Here is a 13847-nt window from a genome sequence, read left to right as displayed (position 1 = left end):
TAATTAAGGTGAACACAAAATCAGACTTTAACCTGTAAACAGCTGTTTTGCGTAATGTACAGTATCAGCCACTGTACAAGATAATGAAGCATTTATGGAGAACAACGCTGTTAATGAGAACTTCCATTTCTGTTTTATAGATTTTTCTCATTGTTTGTCTGCAAAGACATCAATAACTGAGGTGAAGGACCAGAAAACCACAGAAGACCACAAAATCAAGGACCAGACTTTAAACTGTATACAGCTGATTTGCGTAATGTCACAGCCTGCAGGGTCTTCCTGCAAATGATAAGGGCCAGTTTATGTACAGTAAGTCAACAACTAGAGACCTTTGACTAGTTATGCTTACTTTCTGTGGGAGTAGATCTCTTATAAAAAGGTGATTCTACAGAAGTCCTGGATATTGGCGAAAGGCTGAGATTTTACAATGAGGGCTTTTCTGTTGTTGGTCTTATGTCTGTTTGGCACATGGACCCAAGTAGAGAACCAGGCAGCTAACGACAGTGTACAGACCAGTGACCAGACAACCAGCACAGACCTACGCTGCCGGGATGAGCTGCGGGACATGCTGGTGGAGCAGAGGGTGCAGCTTCAGAATACCAGAGCTGAACTACAAACCCTGAGAGACAAAGTGGCCAAGTTGGAAAAAAACAATGCAGGTAGTATTTAAGATCAATAAGTCTAATCAAAATCTGGTATAATGTTTATTACTTATCAGTCAACTAAAACAACCCATTTTAAGTTTCTTGCAGTGAGCAACGGCCTTTCCAAATATTAATAATAAAAACAATCTGCATTAACATGCATTGTCGCATGATTAACGCACTACTTTTATTATTACTTGAGCCCATCCTTATAAAATGTTTGTTCACAGATTCGAAGGTGGCTTTCTCTGCTTCTTTGTCTACTGGAAGTACTGGACCATTTAATACTGAAACTCCACTTGTCTACAATAAAGTGTTAACAAATATAAGTGGAGGCTACAACAAAATTACAGGTAGTGTATATTTAGCTGTAGTCATTAAATACTACTGTACACAGCAAATAGGTTATTTAATTATTTCCTGCTGCAGGTATTTTCATGGCACCAGTGAAAGGAGTGTACTACTTCAGATTCACTGCCTTCAACAAGGGTGGAGAGTGGATGGGAGCAAATCTGTACCACGATGATCAAAAAATTCTGTCTAATGGTGAGCGGAGTACTGGACATGGCTTTATGGCAAACGCATTGATTCTGCAGATGGAGAAGGGAGGTTTGGTTTATATGCGTCTCCCAGAAAACTGTGTGCTTCATAATGACCACAACACTTTAAACACGTTTAGTGGGTTCTTGTTGTATGCGCTCTGATGAACATATGGTTAAACATCTTGAGCACTGGTTATATGTCACTAAAATGGCTAAACTTTCCAAGTGTACGCATTTCCCTGACCATGTTCATCATAAACCAGGCAAATCCAATAAAAAGGTCTTGTGATGCTGTATGCACGTCTTCTTTTCTGCTGTAATGGGTCACATGTTCATGTAAGGCATTATCAGCAATGAACTGTGGGGAGTCAACGTGTCAACGCACAGGCGGACTAGCGGGCAGAGCGGTGCCGCCACCCCTAACATCTGGGCTGAGCTCAGGAAGTGAGCTGGCATGAAAAATAGAACAGAGGGTGGAGCTGCCTGTCAAGCAGGCTCTCACTTCAATGCCACAGAGACAAAGTGTCTGATATGAAGAGTGAGAGCCGAGACAAATAATATATCGAATCAAATGACAGGGCTGGAAACACACCGTGCTCCCTTCAAATCGACACACATCTGCGACGCGGTGGGTGGATGTGCTCTGAATCGAGCCCCTTTCATTTAATGGCTGTGACATGTTTAAAAGCAGCTGCACACTCAGACCTTTAAGCTAAGTCGCAGCACATGGGATGAGTAGACAGCTGTTGTGTTTCTCAGCACAGGGGCATTGCAGGGTTGTGAAGACCCCATCAGCAAGCACCCCAGATTAAAGTTTCTTATCTCACTGAGGTGTGTGTAAGCGTGTGTGTGTCTGAAGGTGTGGATGTGTGTGTGGATTTGAACTGCCAAATGCATGATGAAGCAGCAAGAACGGATATTCTATTGGTTTATGATATTTGTGTCTTTGTCCTATTTTGCAACAAGCCTCTAATTTTTGGGATGACACACATCCCACACAGTATGAAGTGCCCCAATATAAAGAGAATTAATAAGGAAAAATTAATTAAACAATACCAATAATAAATAAATAAAAAGAGAGGGCAAAGTCGGCTTTAGACTGGTCCTTACTTTTTTCTGTTTTTGTTTTCTGTAATATGCTAATAGGTGAAAGATTGTAAAAAACAAGATGACTATGAGATTTGTTTGTCTTCTAAATTTGTCTCATCACTCCACAACTGCATTTGACATCCTTTCATTGTATTTTAAAGCCACACACGCTTAATTGTTCAGTATTAATTGAACATTCTGTATGTTCTTTTGAAAAGTACAACAAAAATTTCCTTCCTTTTTTTCCACAAGAACCACTTAGGAAATTAGATTTCTCCTGCTCTTCAAGAGCATTAGAAAGAGTGAGTGCTGTTTCCATGGAAACAATGCTACTGTCCATAATTCAATAATTAATCAAGGGGCTGATCAGAGGGTAGCATCTCTGACACACACACACACACACACACACACACACACACACACACACACACACACACACACACACACACACACACACACACACGCACACACGCACATCGAATCCTATGCTCTCTGTATCACACACCTTGTTCAGCGGCTTTGGATAATTTCATGGTACATAATGTGGAAAATATGGGTTTGATTTATTTTTGGTCTCATCAAAACACGATTTGGTGTGAAAGGCACGGTCATCAAGGCAACATTCCTCAGCCATACTCCAACAAAGGTGTTTTATGATTCTAACAAACGAGTGACGAACGCAAGAGAAAGCAGGAGGAAGTCGCAGAGTTAATGAAGTAAGAGGAGAGCGATAGGAAAACGAGATCACAGGCCCTGCAGGAAGTATCCTCTATTAATGCGAGCACACGCAGCACACACACACGCATGCTGTTCAGAGTAGGGACACACCCACAGTCTAATCTACAGAGTTCTCTCAAAGGCCTCGTCTTCCCTTTTCCTTCTGCGTCCGTCTGCATGACAGCAGGAAGTGGAGGAAATGACAAACGCATGTTCCTGCAGGTTACAAACAGCCAAGGGGTAGGTGCACACACACACACACACACACTCACACACACACACACACACACGCATGCACGCACGCACGCACGCACGCACGCACGCACACATACTGTACACACGCACACACACACAGACACACACATGCACACGCATACACACAAACAAGCACATACAGGCACAGACACCCCCACACACGCACAGACACATACACACACACACATACATAGTAATTGTGAGATATATGAGGCTTTATTTCACCACCTCTTTTTGCACCTGCAAGTTCGTTTGGGCTTTAGAGAGAAAATTGAAGCTGACCAGAGACAACGCTTATAATACAGTCACGCATTTAGAAAAAGATTGTGGAATGATCTATTTATCTCAGACTTCCATGTCTTTATATTCAATACTATATGACCATAAAAAAATCATCTTACGTATATAAAATTGCTTTAGCACAAAAAAATATGATATGTGCATTAAGGCCTGCTGACTCAGCAGGAATACACTCCTACCCATGACATCTTCTAATGGATAAGGCACATTTGTATTGCATTACTGACACACCCAGAGCAAAAACATGCACTCATAGGCTCCCATCAGAGTTTTATTACTCAATACCTGTGAAATGTGCAACGTTTATTTCCCCCATTAATAATTTTCGTATCGATTTGATCCACCAAACCACGATTCAAGCTTCATTTATATTTGTGTCTAAATTAGGCTCTCAGCGACTCTGTCGCGTTAAACAGTGGAGCGAATAAAACTACTGTTTACTGATTATTGATGCACACATTAGCGCCTGTACAACAATAGCAGTCATTTTATTTGATGACAGTATAGTTACTAACTACTAAGGCTAAAATATGCAGAAGGAGCAACGTTACGGCGGCAGAGGATCAGGAACGACATCAGTAAACACAAGACGGAGACTTACTGTACAGTGTGTGTGGTTTAAGTGGTGCTAGAACATTAACATAATATTTGCAGAGTATTTACACCTCATAGTTATACTGACTATGAGTTGCTGGGACCTGTCATATTCTCCACCATAGCTGTATAATTGGGGATAATTCTTCCCGTTGCAGACACCAACAGCGATTAGTCAGTTAGATCCTGTTTGGCCATGTGCTAAAGACTTCTCAACTTTTACCTTCCTAATGATATAAGAAGAGACCAATCTGTCTAAAGACATGGTGCGCTGCCTCTTTTATTCTCTTAGTGATTCACTGTGTGCTTTAAATGGGCCGAGTGCCAGCCATAGAAACTGTGAAAAGGTTAATATTTCAAATAAGAAGAGCGGCGAGTTAAGATTTTGTGGTTTTGCTTTGCAGCGGATGCCTGATTATGTTTCCAAATAAGCCCTCGCCAAAAAGCTCCTTAAACAAATCCTCTCCAGTGGGAGAACAACAGTGGGCAGCACCTTGCATCCTCTCTCTCTCTGTCTGTCTCTCTCTCTCTCTCTCTCTCTAAGTCTCCTCTTCTCAGTATGTGCACGTCTGCACGTCTCTGCCCAGTATATTTACCATTAAGAGGGAGTAAGCGTTTCATTACAAGTCCGCCGGGCTCCCACTGTGTCGCCGAAGCCACAAGGCAGCGTGGCTTTCTTCTCACAGATACTAATAACAGAATCAAAGCAGGGAGCGTGTTTGTGTGCTCCGGCCTCTGTTTGTGTCTGTGTATTCTAGTAATACTGATGTAATCGCAGGCTCAAGCCCAATTAGCCTAGAGGGTAACTCTGTAATAATCCACACCCCTGGGAATAATGGCCTATTTAAGCAGCAGTGGACAGAATAAATTAGGGTGTCTAAGTAAAGAGAGGGAGAGAAGGCGACAAAGGAAATTTGAGAAAGACAAGCGGAGCTTTAAAAGGGCGATATTTAGCAAAATAGCAGCTACGAGACCATGAGCTGGAAATACGCTTTCATTTCAGTCTTAGTTGAAACTAATTATAAATGTGTTCAAATTGTTGCTTTTTGTCGATAATTAAACTTAAATACCAGAACAGCAGAGTCCTTGTAATAATGACCATAATGCTGCAGCTCTGTCATTGTACTGAACTCAAAGTGGTTGTACAATAACAGCCATTAAAGTGGAGTTTTCTGTGCAGCTTTGGCCCAACTGCTGCTCACCTGACGACAGGTCCACGCGGCTGCTTCTCGCCGCGGCCGAGGTGTTGATGTGCACGCCGACCTTGCCGCCTTCCAGCGAGATCTCCAGCGTGCCGTCGTCCAGGTTGCTGAACAGCAGCAGCCCGTCCAGGTTCCACGTGCGGAACTGGAAGCCCACGGAGAGCGCGCTGTGGCCGGCCCGACCCGGCAGCTGCAGGAAGCTGGTGGCGTTGAAGAACACTGGGAAGGTGTGGGTCTCCACGCAGGAGAAGGAAAGGTTTCGCTGTTGGGAAACGGATGAATGCTGAGCTTGAGGGAAAAAGTAAGGAAATAAAATCAATTCTTTAAAAGACAGCTGTTGAATATCTGAATTTAAAATAATGTTTTCTATCACCAGGCTTCTGTGGCTTTGAGTCTAATATCTGCATATTTACCTTCATATATTCCAGACTGATATTGACACAAAGTACGAAAATATGTTTTTCTCTTCTATCTGTGAAAGCGGAATGGAACAATAAACTGGCTGACGCCTGTTTGTCGGAGGAAAATAAACACTTTTGTGAAATGTAGGCACTAATTACAGTAGCACTGAGATTGTCCAACCTTGTGCTCTTAAGCAGATCATTAACAAATTTGCAATATTGAGCTGCCTCGCCGACTAAAGATGACTTTAAATTACCTCTGCCTGTTTGTTTCAGAAAGTTGAGTATCTGTTTTGATTAGAAACGAATGGCTATGAAAGCCATTGGAGAGAATTAAGAGGTACATGCAGCTTTAATGAACTTAATTAGTGCCTCCATTTGTTTAATCAGCACTCGAGAGATGGAAGATAATACACCGCGTGTCCACTATAGAGGAGGAACAGGCGGAGGGGAAATTATGAGAGAGCTAAGACGTTCAGCATATCAGAAGAATGTTTAGATGGCAGCAGCCGTCCTGAGGAAACATCAGGTATTTAATTGGCAGCTTATTCGGTCGGGATTGGCTGAAACGAACCTTTCAAGGTTTCAGCCACAATATCAAGAGGGGAGTCTAAAGACAGGAGGCGAACACACGGAGGGGCCAGCAGCGGGTCAGTCGCATCTGATTAATTATGAATCTGATTAATTATGAATCTGTTCAAGTATTTTGGCGCAGTGAATAATTTGGCCCCTCACTCAGGTCACACGGAGAGCTAGCGTGACAATAATGAGCGCGTTCGTCGCGTGCGCGTCACATACGAAGCTGGAGGTGTCCAGCTTCTTTCGGCGAGCCAGGTCTGTAATGTTGTCCCCGTTGTAGTTGATGCTCTCCATGCAGCCTTTAAAGTTTTTCCTTCCTCCCCCCAGGGGCTTCCCGCTGTACGGCATCCCCCCAAAGCTCAACTGGAGGGAGATGGAGAGAGAGAGAGAGAGAGAGAGAGAGAGAGAGAGAGAGAGAGAGAGAGAGAGAGAGAGAGGTTTAGAAAAAGCCATTAAGCTTTATTTTACATTCAATTAGCTCCTCTCTGTACTGTTAGTACAGTGAATAAAACATAATATAAATGTAGCATGAAATTAAAATGTTCTATTTTGGCATTATGGGTTAGCTGTTCCCCACAAGAACAGGGATTAATGTAACAAGCAACATACAGATGCGTAATTAGAGAAAGAGAAAGAAACCCCAAACTAGGATTCAAACACGAGGCTTCGGCTCAGTTACAGCTCTGCGATGAAGAAAGGAGGCAGAGGCGGTGACGAGGAGGAGAGCGGAGGCCGATAGAGCGTCCTATAGTGGGAAGCGCTACAGGACACGGAGCTGTTCCACATCGTTCTACTGTGGTATGCTGTGGCGTTTCCCCGCCGTAGCTCTGAGGCGAGACACGATGACGGAGCAGTCGATACGTGCACACGTGCACGCGTGCACTCCAGTGTGTGTGTGTGTGTGTGTGTGTGTGTGTGTGTGTGATGCTCCGGCGCTCTTAGTAATAACCGCCAAGGGAGGATGCGAGAACGCCCAGATAGTCAGTCTGCGGGCGGAAGTCTGATCAAAAGGCACAACATGAGTGTGTGGACGAGGTGAAGAAGCTCCACCACAGACACACTCATGCGCATACTGCATAGAAACGGAATTACTATATGATTAGCATCTAGTAAACATCTCACATTCACATACAAAAATATTACTACACAAACAAATATGAGATTCTCATAAGGGTTCATAAGGAAAGCTAGATGTGCACATCAGCCACATTATGCATCCTCCCAAAAAATCAATTCCTTGTTTTAAGTATTATTAGCGCAAGTCTTAGCATTCCATTACTGAGTGACATTAATTACCAGTGTGTTATGGATTAGCATCATAGCACCATGGAACCAATATCTAATTTCCTGTGTGGTATCCATGCACTGTGCGCACCATGAGTGATGACCGCTCGCTTGAAGTAAAAAAAGAAAAACACACCCAGCGTACAGTAGTTCAGCAGGAGTCTGAAAAGGAATCTGCATCATGAAATCGATCTATTAATAAGTAATTAGGCAAGCGTGTTGCACAGACGCCTCCGGTTCTCTGCTTGGCTAAACACATTTGATCCTCATGTGCCTACAAGTTCAGCATTGCACTAGAATATTTGGGTAATATTCCTATTTTAAAGATGCTAAAGAAAACTTAAAGAGACATTAACTGGGGGTTTCTTCAAAGTGCTCTTCTTAATGGTCCCCACCTCAAAATGTCTAAACATCTTTGGTTTCCATTGCAACCAGGTCCATGATTTACTCATATTTCATACTTCTTTCTCATAATTGTCCTAAAAAGAGGAAAAAGTTTATATGACTGTTTCTGTCTGGACAAATGCAACATGGTGCTTTGTGAGACTTACTTTTATCTTGGTGTATCCAATATGTACAAAGTTCTATAATATGTGACTCACGCAGAGGAACTCTGCTGCAGTAGTTCTCACATTCTTCTTCTCCAAACATTTTAATTATAGGATGATTCCTGTTATACTTTTCTACTGAATTTTGGGAGAAACGTAAAAAACAGACAGCAGACATAAAATTAAGGTAACAAAATGAGGCTGGTTTGTTGCATGGGTAAAATTATCAATATAAGGCAGAGTGGTGCATTCAAAGGCAGCTGTGCTACAGTAGATTAGGTCACACATTCAAATTTCAGGTTCACTTCATTGTTGGGTATTTTTTCATGACTGCACTCACCTGTGGCTTCACATCATGAAGCTGTTAACTCATTTTGTACTCATGAATGTTCTGTTGTTAACCTGATGTCAAGCTGACTTATCAGCGGCGTTGTACATATTTAAATTCAGAATATGCTTTGCACGATGGCTGCGCATGCATGAATACCTTCATCTGCCCCCCCCACACACACACACGCATGCTCTGCTCAGCCCTCACCTCGTAGTCCAAATCCAGGTGGTCAAACTCCCCGTTGGTCCTGAAGTGCTGCGTGTGTCTGTCCAGGGTGAAGTTGACGTTGCGGCGGTAGCGTTCGATCACCGCCGAGTGCCAGTGATTGTCGTCCAGGAGGCTGCCGCTGGTCACCGACGTGTGGCCCAGGATCGAACCGTACTGGTTACTGCCTGTAGAGCGCCGTTCATGTGAAAGTCATAAACACACTGATTGTAAACGTTTCCTCTTCCTCATGTGTTCATAAAGTCGCGCAAGTAGTTTGTAGCCACTAATAGGACGACTGACATCTCTTCAACATGTAGTTCCATTACGTTGGACGTCGTCTGGTTAACGCTCAGACGGCGATGCATCAGTTCTGCTGGACATCATTAAAGCTTCTCCCAGCAGCACAGCTGACTGATTCACGGCCAAGCTCCACACACTGACGGATTGTTGTGACTATCATTTGCAGTGTGAAGAAAAGGAAAGACCTTTGCCTGGATTTTACTCAGCCTCTGAAATATCACATTGATATTTCATAAATGGCATTGTAAGCACTAAAGCTAAACATAGAGTATGTAGCAAACATATTCAGACTGACTCCTTCTAGTAAAATGCAGGTGTTGCCCACCCAGGTTTATCTGCAGCAGCAGCTTGGCCTTGCGAAGCTCCAGGGTAATGTAGTCTCCCTGCTGGCCCTCCCCGTGGAGAATCACTCCCTCGCTCTCCGACGTCTTGAACCTCAGCGCAATCACATCCTTAATGATCTTCATCTTCTTCACCTGCACAGATTGGAACCAACACCGTGAGCAGAGTTTCAGGGAGAAGAATTGTCTGCACTTCACCAGCTCTCCCTCCCTCTAGTGCGCGACAGTGTTAGTCACTGTGCACATCGTATTGATATATAGATTTAGTTTTTTAAATGGCCCTGACTGTATGACCTTAAGGGGAGGTTTGGTCAATATAACATCAGATATCATTGCAATTAATACATTACCTTAAAACGATATGAGATTACGCCCTGTCCATCAAAGTTGATCACGTCTGCCCCTGAAAGAAGACAAAGGAGGCCGAAATAAGAGCGAGACAGGACGACAGCGTTACAGAAAGATACAGGGATGAAAGAGATAAACCTCTTCTCACAGTGGAAGGATAAAGTCAGATCACAGACTGAGAATGTCCATGTGTCGCTTTAACTGGGTTAAATTAATTAAAGGTGAGTTCCAAAGGTTTTACCATAGATCCCAATCAAACATGTACAGGTGTATGCAAATACACCTCTCGCAGTAGTAATGCTAGAAGGCTCACTAAGGTGTGTTGATGTGCTAAGAATAGATGAAGAGGCCAGGAGCCACGTGAGATGTAATATCTACTGCCATCTCCATGTGTAGGAGGCTTGTGCAATGAAATGTCAGCTTCACGGGTTATTATTACTGCAATTGGCATTTATTTTTCAAATGATATTATCCCCGGTGGGACTTTTCAGAAAAGATATGTCACAGAAGTAAAAGTGCAAGTGTAAATAACATAATTAATCAGGACTGAATTCCATTAAGTTGCTTTGGAGCTGCAGATCTGGTGTCGTACATGTTGGCTCACTGTCACATTTTTGCTGGCTGGGAAACATACGGTGGAATGAAATGAATAATACTGGACTATTCCAAATAGTAATGGAGAGAAGGAGAGTAATAGTGTGAGAGAGGTTATGGTTCTGTCAGGCAGCGTAACAGGGAACAAGTAGTTGATCTGCTCCCAAGGCGGCCATGATGGAATTCACACCAGGTGGCAGGTATGCAGGATTTTAGACCTGAACGTGGAGCCTCCACCAGGAATGAACCCCACCAGGTCTTACTGCAGCCTGTAAAGGGGCTCTGGCCTGACTCCACCCTGCACAGAGAGGGTCGTCACGGCGATCAAGGTGAGGAGATGCCGACTCCTTAACGTCCAGACAAAAGATGCAGTAGTGGCATTCACTATTACTCTGTATCTACTGTAAATATTTGAAGTCTCATCGCCATAACAACCGCAAAATGGTAAGGATTTAGGGTGTTATGTACTTAGGAGTAAAGCCCGTCTTTCTTTTTCATATATGATAAACGAGTTTAATTACTGGCATTTGCATAAAGAGGTCTCAGGTTTAAGTACGATGAGATACGTCTGCATCGCTGCGAAATCCACCGCGCACGACATACACTGTATTTGTACAGCATGTTTAACTTCAGGCGCCTACTTCTCTCCGAACTTCCCCTGCTCCGCTCTGACACGGGGACTATTTCTCGACTTATCTATAAAATAATTGATTTTCTGTTGATCCCCTGTTAATCAAAATGGAAATGAGCATGTAAATTCCGCGGCACAGCGGATCACGACTCGTTTATAGCCTGTGGCTCTGGCATCAACACATACACACGCAGCCTTCTATCGCCGAGTCCTAGATGAGTCATAATATGGTATTGCATTTAATTATCATACACTCTGAAACCCAGAATTACCATCTAGAACCAATATATTTGGTGATTATGCCGAGAACATAACATCTATATTTATCTGCCTCCCTCTCCTCCTACTACTTCCCCTTTGTGCTTTTCTTTCACGCTTGCTGGTTTGTCGTTTCCCAACACTTGTGCTTCTCCTCTGTAGCATCGTTGCGTTGAGCTTCATAGTCTGGAAGACGACGCCATTGCACTGAGTAGAGGCGCGTGTTCCTCCCTCCTACTGTCCTCACGGGTTCTGTAAGCATGTGCTTATAGACCGAGGTCTACCTGCCTTTTTGAATATTACTTCCCTTGTTATAGAGCTGGAATCTCATTAAGGGGCCACGTAATCAACTTCATATTTCTTTCGCCGCGGAGCACGTTCGCGTCGGGGAATTGGCCGTAATCACCGTTCTCCCACTGATCCCGGAGCAGCTCTACTGGAGCAGGTGCCGGCAAAGGTCACGTCAGCATTAGCCGAGACAGGAGCGAGTGCAACGCATTATCTCCTCCCCACCCGCTCGGGCTGAAACGTGCTCTAATTCTCTCATTGCGGAGCTACGTTGGAGTGCAGACTTTGTGCGCTCCGTTGTTTTTATTGTTCGGTAATGAGTTGCCTGATTTTCATATATTTGATGAGGAGGAACGTTATTGTTGTTATTTTCCAATGAAATCTGCCGAACGTGCAGTATTTAGAAACTTGTTCAAACTAGGTCCATGAATATCCTCACAGAATGTTTACATTTAATTTGAGCATTTTAGTGAAAAAGTGAAAACACAGGTTTAATAATGCATTTTGTTTACATGTCACAGAACCACTGGTGCTTGACAGGCAGCTCCACTTCACTGCTATCGATTATTCCAATGTATGTGTTCCTCTGAGTCTTAGAAGCATATCTTGTTATGAATTACTTGCATACTAATGTTTTTTATTATTATTCTGGGACCAGTACAGTAAAACCATTGTAGATTCACATTGTAAAACTGTAACAAAATCACAAAGTTCCTTGATGTGAGTTGGTTTGTCTGAAGCTAAAGACTGAGTTTCTCGTGTGAGCGCCGACTTGTGTTCGTGCCACATCTTGCCCTTAATCCTTATCAATGCTGACTTGCTTTTCTTTTAACGTGGGATGGAAATGAAACAAGGGAAATATAATCAAAAGTCAGAGAACTAAATTAAATGTGATCCCTGCCCTTGTATCCACACACACACACACACACACACACACACACACACACACACACACACACACACACACACACACACACACACACACACACACACACACACATCCGTGCACAGTGTAATCGCATCTCCCGAATGACAGATGTACGTGTGTCACTTATAACAGTAATTTATGCAGAACCTTAATTGAAATTTGTTATCAAAATCAATTTGGCAGCCTTTAATAGGATGAGAGGAAGGAGGCTGCGGGAGAGTCGGCTCCATAGATGCTACATTTGTTAGAAAGCCAGAGACGGTGTGTGGGTGTGTATCTGTCACACTGTAGCACAGCTCTGCATCCTTCTGCCAGTGTGCTGCCTGGGTGCATGTCCAGGCAGGTTCTCACACTGCTCGTGTTTGATCTCACTATAGGCTGAGCTCATAATGAAGCAAAGCCCACTGTGTCTGATCGTAGCTGACAAAACCCTCATTAGGCCTCTCCCCGCGGAGCCGTAGATAGAAATGTTAACAGCACTTGTTGCAGAGCGAGGCGTCGGTGTGCGCGCGGGAGCCCACTCACAGTAGGAGCACCCGTAGACCTCGATGCGCAGGCCGATGCGTCCCTCCTTGCTCCAGTCCAGCGGCACCAGCCTCAGGAAGCGGGCCACGATTCCCTGCTGCAGCTCGTGGCGGACGGCGCTCTCCGAGTTGGAGTTCCCGGAGAAGGCCTGCGAACGCGGACACAAAAGGACATGAGATCCACCGAAGCCACAGAACCTGCAGTCAAACATCACATCCTGCCTTATAGGTGCGCAGAGCATGCAAAATAATTACGCGTCTGCGTTTCTAATAGCCCCCCCCCACGTAAAAACAGCTTCTGTGGGGGATTGGATGAGGAAATTGCAGATTGTATTTAAATTAAAGTGCATGTAAGAAACTCCCAGTTCAAATCAGTCTAAGCTGATTTCCTGGTCCCCGAAGAGCCGTGAGTGTGTAACTGAAGGAGATTACAGCTCCCTGTCATATTAGCACTTCACACATTCAGCTGGTTCGTGTGAGATCTCACCATCTTGAAAATACAGTTGAGTCCTTCCAGTGGTAATGATGTCACAAAATCAATCAGGATTTGGATGCAAAGACACCCCACTACTGCATATGCATATACTGCACACGGTGCGTGTGAGAGGAGCTGGGCTGGTGTGGACCAGCGCTGGTTAACCTGACCTTTTACTTTCAAGCCCCTCTTCTCCCATTTCCCCCGTCTTCCCCGGTTCTCCTCCTTGACCTGGCACATGCAGGGAGACTCTCCACCCACTAATCCACCTCACCACACTCCCTGAACTATTTTCACTTCCGCGCTTTCTTCTCGCTGAAATAAACATGCACTCCACCGCCCCTGTTGCCCGGGCTTTTCTTCAGCCCACAATATGCACAGACGAGCTGGCGCAAGCCGTGGGGGAGAAGCATCATTAATAGCCTAGCAGGTAACTAGATGAGAGCAGGGTCTAGACAGCCATGTGT

At 44.1% G+C, this 13847-nt stretch overlaps 2 protein-coding genes across 5 annotated transcripts in view; one reads left to right on the top strand and one right to left on the bottom strand.

The window, feature by feature from the left end:
• The window catches only part of cntnap2a (contactin associated protein 2a), a 191365-nt gene that overhangs the window by 82183 nt on the left and 95335 nt on the right, over positions 1-13847 (bottom strand). For all 3 annotated transcript variants that reach the window (XM_029147356.3, XM_055508675.1, XM_029147355.3), the window contains exons 4-9: positions 12907-13054; positions 9685-9737; positions 9319-9469; positions 8694-8878; positions 6543-6686; positions 5344-5605 (exon numbers count right to left, since the gene is read on the bottom strand). In XM_029147356.3, the coding sequence (XP_029003189.1) occupies positions 5344-5605; positions 6543-6686; positions 8694-8878; positions 9319-9469; positions 9685-9737; positions 12907-13054 (943 nt within the window). The remainder of the gene's footprint in view (positions 1-5343; positions 5606-6542; positions 6687-8693; positions 8879-9318; positions 9470-9684; positions 9738-12906; positions 13055-13847) is intronic.
• Positions 191-2005, top strand: LOC114853693 (complement C1q tumor necrosis factor-related protein 3-like). Of its 2 annotated transcripts, XM_055508677.1 has the most exons (4): positions 191-309; positions 480-659; positions 875-997; positions 1074-2005. In XM_055508677.1, exons 1-4 carry the CDS (start codon positions 303-305, stop codon positions 1346-1348), a joined length of 585 nt encoding a protein of 194 aa, XP_055364652.1. In that variant the 5' UTR covers positions 191-302; the 3' UTR covers positions 1349-2005. The 2 variants fall into 2 exon arrangements, with proteins under 2 accessions (XP_055364652.1, XP_029003194.1); XM_029147361.2 differs by having other exon boundaries at positions 215-659.

Source organism: Betta splendens, chromosome 4 (genome assembly GCF_900634795.4).
Source record: "Betta splendens chromosome 4, fBetSpl5.4, whole genome shotgun sequence".
Lineage (NCBI taxonomy): Eukaryota > Metazoa > Chordata > Actinopteri > Anabantiformes > Osphronemidae > Betta > Betta splendens.
This window is presented reverse-complemented; position numbering and strand designations above follow the sequence as displayed.